Raw genomic sequence first — 18,383 nt, forward strand, 5'->3', positions numbered from 1 at the left:
GGTTTGAGTCCCAGCCATGGGGATTCAAGTCACAAGCAGGGTTTTGCTGGGTTCAAGTCCCAGCACATGGGTTTCAGTCCCAATCTGTGGAAAAATGGTTTCACCACTGGCCTCCAAAGTCAAATTCCCTGGGGATTCTCAGTCCCTTTGCCAGATCCCCAGGTTTGTATACCGTACTAACACTAAACAAAAGAAAACTGTGGAAGACAGACAGAGTAGACTTCAGAACAAGAAAATGATCATGGATAAAGAGGGCAGTTGCATAGGAGTAAAAGGGTTAAATATCCCAGAAGATATAACATCCCTCAGTGTGTTTGCGCCTAACCACAGAGTGCCAAACTATGTGTCCCATAAACTGACACAACAGGGAGGAGAAACAGAGGAATCCATTGACGGCTTGAAGGTTTCAACACCTCTCTGTTAGAAATGGACATGTATAGTAGGTGGAAAATCATTAATGAAGTATCTGACTCTTTGCAACCCCATGAACTGTAGCCCACCAGGTTCCCCTGTCCATGGGATTATCCTGGCAAGAATACTGGAGGGCGTTGCCATTTCCTTCTCCTGGGGATTGTCCCGACCTAAGGATCAAATCTGCGTCTCCTGTGGCTCCTGCATTCTCTCATGGATTCTTTACCACTGAGCCGCCTGGGAAGCCACACAATGTAGACCTTAAGAGATCTCAAATCAGCTATAAGCAGTTCACATCTACAGAGTACTTCATGCAACATCAGCAGAATATAAATTCTTTCCAAGCTCATATGGGCCAAGATAGATCACATTCTCGGTCATAAACTACAACTCAACAAATTAAAAGGATAGAAGTAATACAATGTTTCCTGTCAGATCACAATTGAATAAATTGGAAATCTGTAAGAAAAAACTGGACATTTCCTGAATATGTGGAGATTGAGTAGCACACTTCTTAATAACACATTGGTTAAAGGAGGGATCTCAAGAGAAATTTTAAAATAGTTGAGGTAAATAAAAATGAAAATACTACTTCCCTAAATTTGTAGAATTTTGTGAAAGCAGAGCTTAAAGATACATTTATAACACTGAGTGCACATATAAAAAAAAGAAGAAAAATTTAAAAAGCCCAACCTTCCACAATAGGAAACTAGAAAGAGAAAAGCAATTTCAACTCAAAGCAGAAAAAAAGTAAAAATTAAAATTAAAGTAGAAATTCCTAAATATGAAAAACAAGAGATCAATTAAAAATCAACAAATACAAAAAAATCAAAATCATTAAGCCTATAGCCAGGCTAACAAGGAAAAAAGATAGATGGTGTAAATTACTGTTACCAGAAATTAAGGATGGACAATGTACAGATATCATGGACATTAAAAAGATAATCAAGAAATAGTATGAACAACTTTGCATCCATGAAATTGATACCCTAAATGAAATGGACCAATTCCTTGAAAGACACTTTCTGACAAAACTCATTTAAGAAGAAACAGACAATCTAATTAGACATAAATTTATCAAATAATTTAGATCAATACTTAATAATCTCTCAAAGCAAAAAGCACCATGCTCAGATGAGTTCAATGGTGAATTCTACCCAACACTTAAAGAAGAAATCATGTGAATTGTACACAGTCCCCTTCAGAAAATAGAAGCAGAGAAATATTCCTGGCTCATTCTGTCAAATCAACATTAACCTAATACCAAAGCCATGCAAAGGCATTGCAAGAAAAAAAATCACACAAACATTTCTCAGGAATAAAGATGCAAAATTTCTCAACAAAATATTAGCAAATTGAATACAGTAATGTCTACAAAGAATAATATATATAATACAACCAAGTGGGATTTGTATGTGAAATATAAGGCATTAGGTACAAAACAACAGAGGAAAAGTTAAAAAGAATATTGAGATCATGGTAAAGAAAAAAAATTTTAAATCACATTGTATGTGATGTACATGATAATACTATTGGGTTATTATCACTATTTCTAACATAAGGTTTGTCTCCAGAAATCTACCTAGAATAATCAGTTGACACTAATGTGGGTGGAAATGGCTCTCATTATGAGACTAATTTCCAAAGTGGAAGATAGACAACTCTCATTTCCAGATCTCCAATGGGAGGCATGTGATTTGTATTCTGCCAGGAAGATACACTTTTGTGAGACTGAGATGGAGACATGAAGTGAAGTGAAGTCACTCAGTCATGTCCAACTCTTTGTCACCCCATGAACTGTAGACTGCCAGGCTCCTCTGTCCTTAGGATTTTCCAGGCAAGAATACTGGAGTGAGTTGCCATATCCTTGACCCCAAGGACTGTATAGGATTTTCCAGGCAAGAATACTGGAGTGGGCAGATATTCCCTTCTCCAAGGGACCTTCCCAACCTAGGGATTGAACCCAGGTGTCCTGCATTGCAGCTGAATTCTTTACCAGCTGAGTCACTAGGGAAGCCCAAGATGGAGACATAGCAACCCTCAATGCACCTTTTCATGGGGGGTTTATTTACTTCAGATATAAAGGTGGAAGCACCCAATACTTAGAGCTGACATTGGCAGAGCACCTGACATGTGATCTGGAGATCACTGTGCCAGATGATAATGGATGTGCTGTTTTCTCTTGAGATGCCTTCCCATGTAGTTGGTATTATTCTTGGTGAAAGATCAGTAGAGTTTGATTCACTTAACATCTTGGAGAATCTGTCTGGTACCTACTAGGCTTAAAAATCATTTTCCTTTTAAGTTACTGAGAAGATACTGTTAGTTGCAGTGAGAACCTTAAGTGATACATGTCCTAAGACAATTGTGGTAGATTAATATTTTTTTATATTAATGAATTATTTTTCTTTTTCTTGTTTCTTGTCCTTCCACACTAGACATTTGCCTTGAGTGGCTCCCAGGCTGTGATGTCATAGCAAACAGGAAGAAAGAAAAATGGAGTTAGGTAAAGTTTTGAAGAATTATGGTTATGATTCTCAAAGGAATAGAAAGGAATTTTGGGCTAAAGTTTCCTTTTTGTGATTTTAGAAGTTGTTCTTGGAACTGTGGGTGAGGGGAACTAAAAAAAGAAGAGTAAAATAGACGTTGTATGGCCTAGAAATGGGGCAGTAGTTATCTAGAGGGATTCTCTAGACAAAGAACGTTGAACATCCACTCATATACCCATTTCACACAGGTGCTAGTAATTCCCCTACCAGTGTTCAGGAATCCCATCAGTGACCACAGCAATGCAGCCTCCACCCAATGGAGAACTGAACACTGTCTGCACCCTGAAGTTAATTGTTCCAGGTCTCTCTTATTGGAAGCTGTCATGTGACTAGTGACTGCATAGCAGGAGTAATGCTTAACTGTGCTCCATGACTTTGAACACTCTCATCAGACTTTTCCTGTGTACACAACACTCCAACTCCATCCCAGTACAAAAGTAAATCCTTGAGTAAGACCATGGGGCTGAGGATATATAGAGGGGTGGTTTATGTGTGGGGAAACAGTCTGCACTGAATAGAACACCTCTGATATCTCCAAATTGGATGTAAATGTATCCCAATTACACAACTAAAAGTCTCTCTAGAGTCAATATGCATGATTTCAAACACAGGTTCTAGTGTATCATACTTGTCATTTATACTATATTTAATCATAAATTGAATTCTTCTATGGTTAAATACTACCTTCACATTTTATTTCATCTTTGCAAACTTTAAGCCTCAATGAAAATGCATCTTATGACATCAAGTTTAGTGGCAATTATTTGACATCTTGAAGTTGCTCATTCACTCATTCTTAACAGATAGAAACTGGTTAGGAAATTATGGTCCTTAGAGAATATTACATGGTAGTGGTTCTTCCTGTTTCTTCTTGAGGTATACAATCTCAACATGAAGTTTCACGCTCTCCTTTTGGAATCCCTCCTGGAGAAGTCGTTCCTGTTCCTAAAAGGGAAAGTGAAGACTGAACACACACAACTTAAAACATTTCCCACATTTACTAAACTATACCTATATTAATCCCTCATGGGTTATGAAACTTCTTGTTGAAATCTTTTCCTCCTTTAATTTTCATTGTATTCCTCTTTCTTGAGTCTACTATCAAAATTTTTCTGGGATTTATTTAGCTTCAGAAATATTCTTCTCTTATGGTTTCTAAAATATTAGTGACACTTAGAATTAAATTTTTACCTCCTTCAACCTGAAACAACAGTCTTTAAAGAAAAACTGTCCTTTTCTATCTCAGCTCTATATCACATGAACTCCCAAATATATATCTAAGAAGGCAAGGAAGATGAAGGGACACCATAGGAAGGTTACTACAAAATTCAGAATCACAAGAGGTGTTTGATCAGGGAATTTAGTACGAGTTGCCAAATTTTGGAGCAGAGATAACAGAAATAAGTTGAGAGAAAGCCTACACTGGTCCATGCTCTCTTACAGGGTAGACATCCCTACTCGGCATAGAGTTGGAGAACAGCCCGGAGATCAGGAAGAAACTAGCAGCCTGGGTATGTGGTTCATAGCACGACATGGAATCTCCTGGTGGCTCAGATGGTAGAGAATCTGCCTGAAATGCAGGAGACCTGAGTCAGGAAGATACCCTGGAGAAGGAAACGGCAACCACTCCAGTATTCTTGTCTGGAAAATCCCATGGACAGAGGATTCTGGTAGGCTACAGTCCATGGGGTCACAAAGGGGTCGGGCACCACTTAACGACTAAACAACAAGATAGACTTCAATTATCAGAGATGGTTAGGGGTAGAGGCAGTAAGGAAATGAAATGTCTACTAGTGTTTGGGCTAGAACAGTCCTTAAACAGATATAATGCTCTAACTTCTAAGAACTTTTGATTCAGCACAGTGGAAGATAGAATGGAGATGCTACAGTTGAATACCTGAAGTTTAAGGGCTAGAACCCTCTCTTGGTCTGCTATTAACTGGGGCCTCTCCTTTTCCATCTTCTCAGTCAGTTGCCTCACATGTTCCTGATAACTCGCTTCTTTTTCTTGCATCATCTGTTCATTCTTCTTTTGCATTTCCTCTAACATTTTGTTTGCAGCTTCGGCAGCTTCAGACTTCATGCGTTCCACTTAAGAAGAAAAATAAGCAGAGAAATATGAGAATCAATTTATTTTTATAGCTTTATTTCTGCTTTCACCCTTTTTACTTGTTTGCTTATCTCATGAGGAAAGCCTCTTGTGTTTATTTTTGCACTGAACAGTCAGAATCTGACTGCCAAAGCAGGAGATGTGAGTTTGAAACCTTGGTGGAGATCCCCTGGAGGAGGGCATGGCCACCCACTCCAGTGTTCTTGCCTGGAGAATGCCATGGGCAGAGGAGCCTGGAAGGCTATAGTCCACGGGGTTGCAAGAGAGTTGGACACAAATTAGCAACTAAACAACAAGAACAAATCAGAAGACAGATTAACATAAATATTGGTTAAGTAAAGAATCCTTTAAAAATATGAAATATACTTGCTATTTTTTGCACTGTAGTAATATTTCAGGTGGACCAATGTAGCTAACATTAACATTTCTGGGGCTTTCTAACTATCTAGAGTGTTTTCACGGAGAAGGCAATGGCACCCCACTCCAGTACTCTTGCCTGGAAAATCCCATGGACGGAGGAGCCTGGTAGGCTGCAGTCCATGGGGTCTCAAAAAGTCAGACACGACTGAGCGACTTCACTTTCACATTTCACTTTCATGCATTGGAGAAGGAAATGGCAACCAACTCCAATGTTCTTGCCTGGAGAATCCCAGGGACTGGGGAGCCTGGTGGGCTGCCGTCTATGGGTTGCGCAAGTAGGACACGACTGAAGCGACTTAGCAGCAGCAGAGTGTTTTCAGCTATTCTTACCTTCAATCTCTTTTTCCTTTTCTGTCAGGGACTGATCAGTCTGTAGAAGTGCATCAACCACACCCTCTTTGGAATCCAAATATTTCCTCAGTGTCTCTCCTGTCTATTGAGGCAGACCAAGTTCGAATTAGGAAATAGAGATTATGGGTTAAAGGAAAACCTAGCAGTACATGTTTCAATTCAATTTCATTTTACCCACTTTAGAATTTATTAATGAATACTATTTCAAACTGGCTTAAAACCCAACTCTAGATCCACCCTCAAATTTGCCTTGACTCAGTCACCCCAATGTTTGAAATGTAATCAGTAAAGCTGAACTTCTAACTGTATGGATTACAAACCTTATGGCTGTTCTTTACATCAGCTAATGGTATTTACTTTGGATTCAAAATAAAATCAGCAAGAGCCCATCAGTTGCAACCTATTTCTCCCAAACACACTGGTCCAGGATAGTATCTCTTCTTGCCTGGACCATGGTATTGGCTTCATAATTGGTCTCCCTACTGCCTTCTACTCTTGCTCCCCTACAGTCTGATTTCCTGAGAGCAGCTAGCATCGTGTCACTTTAAGAAAGATCACTTCACTCTGATGCGCCAAATCCTCTGCTGATTTTCCAGCTCTTTTCAAGTAAAACTGAAACTACTCTCAGGGCCCTCCAGGATACTACCTGGTTAGCCTCTGCCCTTGAGCATCTCTCTGACCTCACCTCCTGCCACCTCTTTCGTTGCTCATTGCCCTCTTGCCACATTTGTTGGACAGAAACCATTTCATCCTTCTAGGATTTTCTGTTGTTTGAAGTTATCTTCTTCTAGATGCTCGCTTGGCTTACTTCCCGACTTCCCTGAAGACTGTTGAAACAGCATCTCACCAGAGAGGCCCTCTCTAAAATCCTACATATAAAATAGGACCATGTTCCCTTCCTCTCCTAGGCCTGCACCCTACTTTATTTTTCTTCAGGGCTATTTTTGTTGCTGGGATCGCAGCTTCTAGAGTCACCCTAATATTTTTCTCCCCTTTGTTCTTAGTAATAGAACCTATTTTTTTTTTCCCCATCAGGGCACATCATGGGCCATGATAAAACACTGCATTTTTTTAGTCAATCTCCCTGGTAGCTGGAGGTGGCCATATGATTAAAATTTGGCTCATACCACTTATACAATGGTGTTATATTGGGCTTTTTGCAGATCACCTTAAAGAGAGTTGACCCAGAGACCTTTCACTCTTCTGTTTCCCCCCTTTCTTCCTATCTGTAATACAGAAGGAATGGGTGAAACTCCAACAGCCATCTTACACCATGAATTGACCTGGAAGATGGAGGATGGATGCTAAGGTGCTGGAGCAGAACAGGAGAGTCTGGGAACAGCATGATTGTGCAATTGTCATAGCAGCCTGGACCCCTCTGCCTTACTTCTTGTATATAAGAGATAAAGAAACTTTTGTGTTTTTAAGACACTCTTGTTTTGTTTTTAAATAATATGTGCCCAAACCTAATTCTAACTGATATAACCTGAGTATACTGGCACAGAAGCATACTTATGAGCCCAGAGTTTCCTTTAGTGTGTCCATTTCAGCTGTACCACTTACTACCTGTACATCTTGGGTGAGTTATTTTACTTCCCTCAGTTTTCTTATTTATAAAATGAGGACATTGATACCATGTACTTCACAGTGTTCTAGTGAGGATAGCATGAGTTAAGCCCATTTGTTTCCTAACACAAAATAAGGTCTATATGTGAACTGTTATTATTATTAGATTTGCTGTAAGCTATACTTTGTTGATTGCTGATGAATACTTTGAAAGAACTTGCTTGTTTTTAAACTGCACTAATCCCAGTTACCAGAGAAGGCAATGACACCCCACTCCAGTACTCTTGCCTGGAAAATCCCATGGACAGAGGAGCCTGATAGGCTGCAGCTCATGGGGTTGCAAACAGTCGGACACAATTGAGCGACTTCACTTTCACTTTTCACTTTCATGCACTGGAGAAGGAAATGGCAACCCACTCCAGTGTTCTTGCCTGGAGAATCCCAGGGACGGGGGAGCCTGGTGGGCTGCTTTCTATGGGGTCGCACAGAGTCGGACACGACTGAAGCGGCTTAGCAGCAGCAGCAGCAGCAATCCCAGTTATAAACATATTGTTAGGCCTGAGTAGAATTGTTGGATGATAGAATGACTAAATTATTAAATAAATTCTGTAAAAGTTTTTGAGGGCTCCCATCTGTGCTTCCAAGAAGCACTACCATGGGATGAATCTGGTATTCATCTCATGGTAGCCGGTCCTATTGAATAAACCAGTGAATTGTCAATGAAAGCCACAGGCACCATTGACCCATTGCATTTTTGTTGTTCCCACTGTAGTTTGAAAGAGTCACTTCAGCGAGGCCCCAGAAAAGGTGATCAGTATGTAGTTTACCTGTACCCCCTTTCTGGGGACCTGGTGGTACTTATCCTTCAGCTCATTCATCTTCTTAATAAATATATAATAACATCCTGGTTTAGAAAATGTTCCCTGCTTCACATCTTCATATAGAGGATGAAAACTGTCCTGAATTAAAACCATGCAGTAATCTGAGGACGCTTTCATGTTCTGTTTACAAAAGTCATCTAGCTTTGCTTGTAGCTTGTCCTGTGAGGTGAAAAATAGCACAAATGGCACCGTGAGCCAGGATGAGGATGTGAACCAACGTGGATTACTGGGAAAGGTTTCTCCTGCAGAGAATGTGGCACATAAATATAACACACCCCTCACCATGTTGGGAGATTCTAGAAAACTCTTAAATAGAACGCTGGTTTAAAAAATGCACCCACTTCTCTTTGTGTTTATCTGAAGCTTTTTCCCCTGTAGTTTTTTAGCTTCAGAGAATGATTCTCAAAGCATAAACACTGCTCCATTTGAAACTTCTCTTTTTAAGTTCCTAATAGTTTACCACACTATTGTCCTTATGACAGGCCTGCAAGAAGTTCCTGGTTCCACCAATTTGTGACTTAGTGACCCTCAACCTTCATGAAATGAGATTTCTTTGTTGGTAAAACACAGGAAATTATATCTATCTCATAGATTCCCTGTCAGGATTATATGCAGCGGTACAAAGTGTTAAGCCCAGTGACTTCTCTGTAAGTGCTCAAAAGGGTCAATGATTAGTGGTATGTTCTTTAAAGTAATAGTACTTTTGCATATTTTCTCAATAAAAGGCTAATGAAGGTAATGGAGATTGTACTGCAGTTAATGTCTGCATGGAGAAAGCCTACAGAACAGCATTTTTACCTACATTCAATTATAGAAGAGAATTTTTCATGTTTCTTTCATCTAGAAAGACATCCATAGCCTGCTGACTTTCACTATTTAGTTTCATCAGAACCTTTGAAAGCAGGAAGGTATGATTTGTAAAAGTCTGCCCTACAAGTTGGGGAAGGAATTGTCATCTGTCAAATGATAATTTGTCATACAACAATCCTCCTTAATTTGGAAGAACTCAGACTTGAGTCCTCAAATAGCATGCTAATGATTGATTTCTCTTTCTTGTCGTTCTGAATATTTATTGTTGCTTTACATTAAACACAATAAGTTTTTAGGGTTTTCACAAAGAAGCAAATTCTCCTATATTATTAGCAGGGAATATGAAAGCACTGTGTCTTTGACTAACTTCAAATAAAAAAATAAATTTAAATAATCTTATGTAAATACGGTGTTACAGTTTACTTGTTTGATTAAAATATGGCATCTATAGGGTAGAAATTAATAGATGAGGATATTTTTAATAACCATAGTTGGTCCTGGTACCACAGTCTCCAGGACTAAGGCTAAGAACAGTCTGTTCTTTTAGTAAAGAGTGCAAATGAGTACATATAACTGAGGGCTGCTATCCTCTGGGAGGACTGCTTATAGCAAGAGAGGCGTATTCACATTGTTGTATGGAAGAAACCAATACAATATTGTAAAGCAATTGTCTTCCAATTAAAAACAAAAAAGAGAAAGGCTCAGATTTTTCTTCCTCTCATTAACCAAAATAGCAAACATACCCCTAATTTTTTCTGAAACACTTGGTCCACATCCTTGAAAGAGTGCTTCATGAAGACTTCAATGGCCTCTTTCTCAGTGGTCGAGTGCAGGTCTAGCAGTTCCTGGAGGTTTTCCGTGGGCAACTTCAGCTTCTGGCCCATCTGCTCGTCATAGTGGGCAATGGCCTTTTGCACTGCAGCCAAGTTCTCGATCTCAGCCAAGGCCAGGACTGCACTCTCCATGCAGGGCAGATCCCCACTGCTGATGGAATTGACATAGGTCAGCACCAGGCTCTCTAGACCTATGAAAGGGAATTTAAAAAACAGTGACTAAGAGTTGGTGAGACAGAGGAACAAGCTGTGTTAGTTTAGTCCTGAGCATGCAAATTTAATCATTCTGAGTCAACTGATCGTGCACTTTTTATGCTTTTCAAGTGTTACAAACAGTAGTTTTAAGAAATTTTAAGAATTGTAATGGGATATTTTGTTACCCTCTAGGTCAGAATAGTTTAAAGCTTCCCTTTCCTCCTTCTTCCTTCACCCAAATGAAAGCTATTGGAATAAATGGGTTAGAGTAAGGATATTTTGCAGACAAGATGGTAAGTCTTAATCTTTTCTTAGCCTTCCTGAATCTCCCTTTCTTTTTCTTAATGAGTTCCCCTTCCTTTCTCAATTCTAAGTCATATAAAGGTCAAGGAGAGATTTTAATGTTCACAAGCACATGTGTGCGTAAAGGTAAGTGTATATGTGATGCATCTCACTAGTTCTGGGTCTGGCCTAAATAAGAGAGTCTTCCTAGATATTCTTTCATCAGAGCTCCATGCAGTGTGATCAATTCATCCAAGTCTGCCAGAGAATTCTGGTTTTAACTCTGAAAGTCTTACATACTAGGAAATCCCAGCCTTGGGAAACTGGAGTGGTTTGTGGCCCTACAACTACTAGTTTTTGGCTACACTAAGCTATGACCTCATACTGGTCAGATGCCATTGCTCAAAGGCCTACAAATAGCAAATCCTGGAGAGGGTGTGAAGAAAAGGGGACCCTCCTACACTGTTGGTGGGAATGTAAATTGATGCAGCCACTATGGAGAACATTATGGAGGTTCCCTAAAAAATGAAAAATAGAGTCCTCTTATGACCCTGAAATCCTAATCTTGGGCATATATACAGAGAAAACAACTATATGAAAAGATGTGTGCACACCAATAATAATAGCAGCACTATTCATAATAGTCAGGACATGTGTGCATGCTCAGTCTCTTTAGTCATGTCTGACTCTGTGACCGTATGGATCATAGCCCACAAGACCCCTCTGTCCATGGGATTCTCCAGACATGAATACTGGAGTGGGTTGCCGTACCCTCCTCCAGGGCGATCTTCCTGACCCAGGGATCAAACCTAGGTCTCCCACATTGCAGGTGGATTCTTTACCACTGAGCCACCAAGGAAGCCCCAGTCAAGACATAGAAGCAACCAAATGTCCATCAACAGTGAATGGATAAAGAAGATATGGTACATATATACAATGGAATGTTACCCAGCCATAGAAATGAAATAATGTGATTTGCAGCAACATAAATGGGCCTAGAGATTATCATACTAAATGAAATAATCAAACAGTGAAAGACAAATATCATATGATATCACTTATATGAACGTGTGCTAAGTCACTTCAGTCATGTCTGACTTTTTGTGACCCTATGGACTGTAGCCTGCCAGAGTCCTCTGTCCATGGGATTCTCTAGGCAAGAATAGTGGTGTGGGTTGCCATTTCCTCCACCAGGAGATCTTCCCAACCCAGTGGTTGACCTCAGGTCTCTTAAGTCTCCTGCATTGGCAGGAAGGAAATCAATAGTAAATACTCCAGATCTAAACAATTTCATCCATTCTGGAAAACTATTTCTCCTCCTGATTTTTCTTTTAGTAAATAACATCTGTTCAAGTAGTCGCTTAAGCTCAGAATCCTGGAGTCAATCTTAACACTGCCATATCATTTCTTCCACACACCCACATGCCTTCCATCATCAAAACCGTGGATTTGATATTCAAAATATGTGAGGATTCTGCTAATTTTGACAGTCTCTATTGCCACTACCTTACCCTACATAGTCCCCATTTATTATAAAATATTGCAGTACCATTCATCTTCTTGTTGCTTCATGTACATCCCTCTAGCACATTATCTAAAACATTCTGAAGGACTGTATGAAACATAAATTACATATCTTTACCTCTTTGCCTTTCATTCCTCAAAATCTTTTCACTGGGCTCAGTCTTTAACCTCCTTGAAGTCACCCGCAGGTCCTTTCAGGTATGGTTCCCTGTACTTATCCGTGTTTAACCCTTAGGGTTACATAAATTGCTTAAGTACCTTTTGTTCCCATCATGTTGGAATGAGGATTATGCCCAGTGGTTGGTACTTGGCAGGCACTCCTAATCAGAGTGCCTAATCACACATTTTTGCATTGATTAACAAGAGAATTGTGTTAAGGTGAGAAGCAAAGCCTCACATACATGGAATATTTGCCTTTTCCTGACTTTGTCAATAATACACCTCTCCTGGAAGGAAATCTCATAAAAATGGAGTTGAGAAGTTGGTGGAGAATTAAGATTCTAGTTCTTTTTCTTTATTCATCCGACTCCTGTGAATACTAGATAATACCAGAAATAGTTTAAGTTCATATGTAAAATTCACAATGTGACCCTTGTGGTGGTTTTCCTTGGCATCATTAGACTCTGCATTTGTCAGAAGTAATCCTCATGCCTCCCACTTCTGTTGTCTATAATGGGCAGTAGGAACGTCCAGGTAAGGAAAGAGAGTAAGAGGGACTCACGAGGCCCATTGACTGTGATACCGCCTGAGAGAGTCTTGGCCTTGGAATGGCTGAGGATGTAGAAGCAGAAGTCTGCAACTTGTTCTCTGAATTCAGAGTTCAAATCTTCCTCTTGTAGCTGATCCAGGTGGATGAGATACTTCCTATGAGCAGAGTGATCAAAGATGAAGCACTTTTTCTCTGGGAAGAACTTTCGGATACATAACCGAGGTTCATTAAAGTTTTTAGTTTTTTTTATCATTTCCTAAAGGAAAGAAAATCAGAGGTTTTAAAGCTTCCGGCTACTTCAAATATATACCCTTCAACTTTGCAATTTTCACAAATCCTATATAAAGAGGTAAAGATTAACTAATCATGGATCAGACCCAATATTTAAAGGGGTAGAGAAATGAAATTTCTTTCCTTCTCCAAGAAGGAAGTAACTTAAAATTAGATTGCACTGATTTATCTAAGAAACGTTTCATTTCCTCTAATAGAACAGCCAGGATAACAAAGTTTAAAAATTATAACGGACTTTTGGACTCAGAGGGAGAGGGAGAGGGTGGGATGATTTGGGAGAATGACATTCTAACATGTATACTATCATGTGAATTGAATCGCCAGTCTATGTCTGACGCAGGATGCAGCATGCTTGGGGCTGGTGCATGGGGATGACCCAGAAAGTTGTTATGGGGAGGGAGGTGGGAGGGGGGTTCATGTTTGGGAATGCATGTAAGAATTAAAGATTTTAAAATTTAAAAAATAAAAAACTAAAATTTAAAAAAAAAATTATAATTATCAGCATCTGCATTGAAATGGTCATTCTGATACTGTTTTGTCTTTTATTTGTTTGCCAAACATGAGTCCCAGTAACCTTGCTTTAGCTTCAGTGAATTTGCCAGGTACTCATCAGCAGTGATGGGTTGTCCATCCACTTCCAGCTGCAGGGAGAAATCTCTCAGAGTCCACACAAAGTCTGGAAAAAAGCTCACAAATTTGGCTGAGTCTTGGACCTCATGTTCATCAGGTGAGGATTTTGCCCTGATTCGACGTGTCAGCTCTGTCACATAGCTGGGATGCTAGCATAGGAAAACTGCAGAAAAGGAGTAGCACCTTTTATGCTATACTGTTCCCCAAAGCTTATCTAAACTAATTTTTCTTAATTAGCTCATTCATTCCACAAACACTTACTGAGCAATTACTATACACCAGGAACTGTCCTAGGGACAAATAACATTGCGATGAGTGAGAAAATGCCACCATCTCCATTCTAGTGAGGGCTTCCCTGGTGGCTCAGAAGGTAAAGAATCTGCCTGCACTGCAGGAACCCAGGTACGATTCCCGGGTTAGGAAGATTCCCTGGAGAATGGAATGGCAACCCACTCCAGTATTCTTGCCTGGAGAATTCCATGGCCAGAGGAGCCTGGCTGGCTGTAGTCTATGGGGTCATAAAGAGTCGGACATGACTGAATGACTAACACACACACACACACACACACACACACACACACACATTCTGGTGAGGGGGACAGATGATAAACAAGTAAACAAAAATATAATAAACCTGAGATATTGATAATAGTTGCCTTGAAGAAGAATGAACCTCAGCTAAACTTTAGAAAATAACTGTGTGTATCTGTGCATGGTGCTGGTTTAAGTGGTGGTTTAGGTAAATTCCTTCTGAGGTGATCATTGTGCAGAAATCTAAATGAACCGAGAGAGGCTGCCATGTACTAATGCACCGGTGAGGAAATAGCTCCTGCAAAACCTCAGAGGGGAAACCATTGAGTGTGTCTAACATACAGCAGGGAGGCCAGCGTGGCTAGGGCAGAAGTCCTGGAATAGCTAAGGTTCAGAATATGTAGGCACTGTAGGCCATAGAGAGTGTTTGAATTTTATTCTAAATTTAATGGGAAGCCACTGAGAAGCTTTAAATTGAGAGGGGAATATGACCTGATGTTTGTTTTTAAAACGAAAACTGGCAGGTGCTGTACCTATGAGAGGCAAGAGAGAAGAGAAAGAGAAGATTAGGCAGTTAAGAAGATAACCTGGAGGCGAGAAGATGGAAGCTTAAACTGAAATTACCATTGGAGAAGTGGTGGGAATTAGCCAGCCTGGGCAAATACCTATGACAAGGGAGCTGACCAGACTGTGAGCAATAGTTTGTAGAATATAAAGGATTTGTCTAGGGTGAATACTAAGCTTTTGATCCAAAAATCTCTATGAGTGCTATGGAAATTTACTGTGATGTTGGAGTGCTTTTGGTCAAAAATTTAAGACTTTTCCAGAGATAATTCCACACACATATGGACACCTTATCTTTGACAAAGGAAGCAAAAATATACAATGGAGAAAAGACAGTCTGTTTAAGTGCTGGGAAAACTGGTCAACCACATGTAAAAGAATGAAACTAGAACACTTTCTAACACCATACGTAAAAATAAACTTGAAATGGATTAAAGATATAAGTGTAAGAACAGAAACGATAAAACTCTTAGAGGAAAACATAGAAAGAACACTTGATGACATAAATCACAGCAAGATTCTCTGACCTACCTCCCAGAGTAATGGAAATGAAACCAAAAATAAACAAATGGGACTTATTTAAACTTAAAAGCTTTTGCACAACCAAGGAAACAATAAACAAGGTTAAAAGACAGCCTTCAGAATGGGAAAAAATAATAGCAAATAAAACAACTGACAAAGATTTAATCTCCAAAATATTCAAGAAGTTCATGCAGTTCAATACCAAAAAAGCAAACAATTCAATCAAAAAGTAGGCAAAAGAATTAAACAGATTTCTCCAAAGAAGACATAACAGATGGTTAATAAAGACATGAAAAGATGCTCAACATCACTCATTATTCAGTTCGGTTCAGTTCAGTCACTCAGTCGTGTCCGACTCTCTGCCACCCCATGAATTGCAGCACGCCAAGCCTGTCCATCACCAACTCCCGGAGTTCACTCAGACTCACGTCCATCGAGTCAGTGATGCCATCCAGCCATCTCATTCTCTGTTCTCCCCTTCTCCTCCTGCCCCCAATCCTTCCAGGCATCAGAGTCTTTTCCAATGAGTCAACTCTTCACATGAGGTGGCCAAAGGACTGGAGTTTCAGCTTTAGCATCATTCCTTCCAAAGAAATCTCAGGGCTGATCTCCTTGAGAATGGACTGGTTGGATCTTCTTGCAGTCCAAGGCACTCTCAAGAGTCTTCTCCAACAACACAGTTCAAAAGCATCAATTCTTCGGTGCTCAGCCTTCTTCACAGTCCAACTCTCACATCCATACATGACCACAGGAAAAACCATAACCTTGACTAGATGGAGCCTAGCTGGCAAAATAATGTCTCTGCTTTTGAACATGCTATCTAGGTTGCTCATAACTTTTCTTCCAAGGAGTAAGCGTCTTTTAATTTCATGGCTGCAGTCACCATCTGCAGTGATTTTGGAGCCCAATAAATAAAGTCTGGCACTGTTTCCACTGTTTCCCCATCTATTTCCCATGAAGCGATGGGACCAGATGCCATGATCTTCATTTTCTGAATGTTGAGGTTTAAGCTAATTTCTTCACTCTCCTCTTTCACTTTCATCAAGAAGCTTTCCAGTTCCTCTTCCCGTTCTGCCATAAGGGTGGTATCATCCGCATATCTGAGGTGATTGATATTTCTCCCGGCAATCTTGATTTCAGCTTGTGTTTCTTCCAGTCCAGCCTTTCGCATGATGTACTCTGCATAGAAGTTAAATAAGCAGGGTGACAATATACAGCCTTGATGCACTCCTTTTCCTATTTGGTACCAGTCTGTTGTTCCATGTCCAGTTCTAACTGTTGCTTCCTGACCTGCATACAGATTTCTCAAGAGGCAAGTCAGGTGGTCTGGTATTCCCATCTCTTTCAGAATTTTCCACAGTTTCTTGTGATCCACACAGTCAAAGGCTTTGGCATAGTCAATAAAGCAGAAAGAGATGTTTTTCTGGAACTCTCTTGCTTTTTCCATGATCCAGTGGATGTCGGCAATTTGATCTCTGGTTCCTCTGTCTTTTCTAAAACCAGCTTGAACATCAGGAAGTTCATGGTTCACGTATTGATGAAGCCTGGCTTGGAAATTTTAAGCATTACTTTACTAGCATGTGAAATGAGTGCATTTGTGCAGTAGTTTGAGCCTTCTTTGGCATTGCCTTTCTTTGGGATTGGAATGAAAACTGACCTTTTCCAGTCCTGTGGCCACTGGTGAGTTTTCCAAATTTGCTGGCATATTGAGTGCAGCACTTTCACAGCATCATCTTTCAGGATTTGAAATAACTCAACTGGAATTCCATCACCTCCACTGGCTTTGTTCGTAGTGATGCTTCCTAAGGCCCACTTGACTTCACATTTTAGGATGTCTGGCTCTAGATGAGTGATCACACTATGGTGATTATCCGGGTCATGAAAATCTTTTTTGTACAGTTCTTCTGTGTATGCTTGCCACCTCTTCTTAATATCGTCTGCTTATGTTAGGTCCATACCATTTCTGTCCTTTATCGAGCCCATCTTTGCATGAAATAGTCCCTTGGTATCTCTAATTTTCTTGACGAGATCTCTAGCCTTTCCCATTCTGTTCTTTTCCTCTATTTCTTTGCACTGATTGCTGAGGAAGGCTTGCTTATCTCTTCTTGCTATTCTTTGGAACTCTGCATTCAGATGCTTATATCCTTCCTTTTCTCCTTTGCTTTTCGCCTCTCTTCTATTCACAGCTATTTGTAAGGCCTCCCCAGACAGCCATTTTGCTTTTTTGCATTTCTTTTCCATGGGGATGGTCTTGATCCCTGTCTCCTGTACAATGTCACGAACCTCCGTCCATAGTTCATCAGGCACTCTCTCTATCAGATCTAGGCCCTTAAATCTATTTCTCACTTCCACTTATAATCATAAGGGATTTGATTTACATCAAACCTGAATGGTCTAGTGGTTTTCCCTACTTTCTTCAATTTAAGTCTGAATTTGGTAATAAGGAGTTCATGATCTGAGCCACAGTCAGCTCCTGGTCTTGTTTTTGTTGACAGTATAAAGCTTCTCCATCTTTGGCTTCTCCATCATTCTCTTCAAATAATATAATCAATCTGATTTCAGTGTTGACCATCTGGTGATGTTCATGTCTAGAGTCTTCTCTTGTGTTGTTGGAAGAGGGTGTTTGTTATGACCAGTGCATTTTCTTGGCAAAACTCTATTAGTCTTTGCCCTGCTTCATTCCGCATTCCAAGGCCATTCAAGGCGGCTGCGACCAATGCAATAAGCGCGGCCGAGAGGAGCTACCCCATGTCCGACGTCACGGGCAGCGGCCGAGAGTGCCAGGCTGCGATGGCACAGGAACGTCCAAGAGGAGTCACTCCGCACCCGAGGTACAGGGCAGCGGCTGAGAATGCTAGGCTGCGATGGCACAGGCATGGCTGAGAGGAGCCTCCCCGCACCCGAGGTACAGGGCAGTGGCCAAGAGGAGCAACCCCACGCCCCAGGCCAGGGGTGGCGGCCAGGAGGAGCCACCCCACATCCACTCATTATTAGACAAATGCAAATCAAAACCACAGTGAGGTATCATCTCATTCCAGTCAGAATGGCCTTCATCAAAATGTCCACAAACAATAAATGCTAGAGAGGGTATGGAGAAAAGAGAACCATTTTACACTGTTGGTGGGAATGCAAACTGGGACAGCCACTATGGAGAACAGTATGGAGCTTCCTTAAAAAACTGGGAATAGAAGTGCCATACCACCC

General features: G+C 40.5%; 2 protein-coding genes across 2 annotated transcripts in view; both read right to left on the reverse strand.

The window, feature by feature from the left end:
• Positions 1 to 18,383, reverse strand: part of LOC138443852 (guanylate-binding protein 1-like) — a 166,628-nt gene that overhangs the window by 138,827 nt on the left and 9,418 nt on the right. The window lies entirely within an intron of this gene.
• LOC138443872 (guanylate-binding protein 2-like) lies at positions 2,814 to 12,909 on the reverse strand. The gene is made up of 6 exons (XM_069597013.1): positions 12,654 to 12,909; positions 9,842 to 10,122; positions 8,235 to 8,447; positions 5,821 to 5,923; positions 4,858 to 5,051; positions 2,814 to 3,905 (listed from the first exon to the last, which is right to left on the reverse strand). Exons 1-6 carry the CDS (start codon positions 12,892 to 12,894, stop codon positions 3,792 to 3,794), a joined length of 1,146 nt encoding a protein of 381 aa, XP_069453114.1. The 5' UTR covers positions 12,895 to 12,909; the 3' UTR covers positions 2,814 to 3,791.

The sequence above is a fragment of the Ovis canadensis genome, chromosome 1 (assembly GCF_042477335.2).
Source record: "Ovis canadensis isolate MfBH-ARS-UI-01 breed Bighorn chromosome 1, ARS-UI_OviCan_v2, whole genome shotgun sequence".
In the NCBI taxonomy this organism is placed as follows: domain Eukaryota; kingdom Metazoa; phylum Chordata; class Mammalia; order Artiodactyla; family Bovidae; genus Ovis; species Ovis canadensis.

Excerpts from the sequence above, each read along its gene's own strand:
- LOC138443872 (XM_069597013.1), bottom strand. The coding sequence starts at position 12,894 with ATGATAAAAAAAACTAAAAACTTTAATGAACCTCGGTTATGTATCCGA. Across the intron at positions 5,052-5,820 it reads AAAGGAAAAAGAGATTGAAG|TGGAACGCATGAAGTCTGAA; the intron begins GTAAGAATAGCT and ends TTTCTTCTTAAG. Across the intron at positions 3,906-4,857 it reads TTCTAGCCCTTAAACTTCAG|GAACAGGAACGACTTCTCCA; the intron begins GTATTCAACTGT and ends TTTCCCTTTTAG.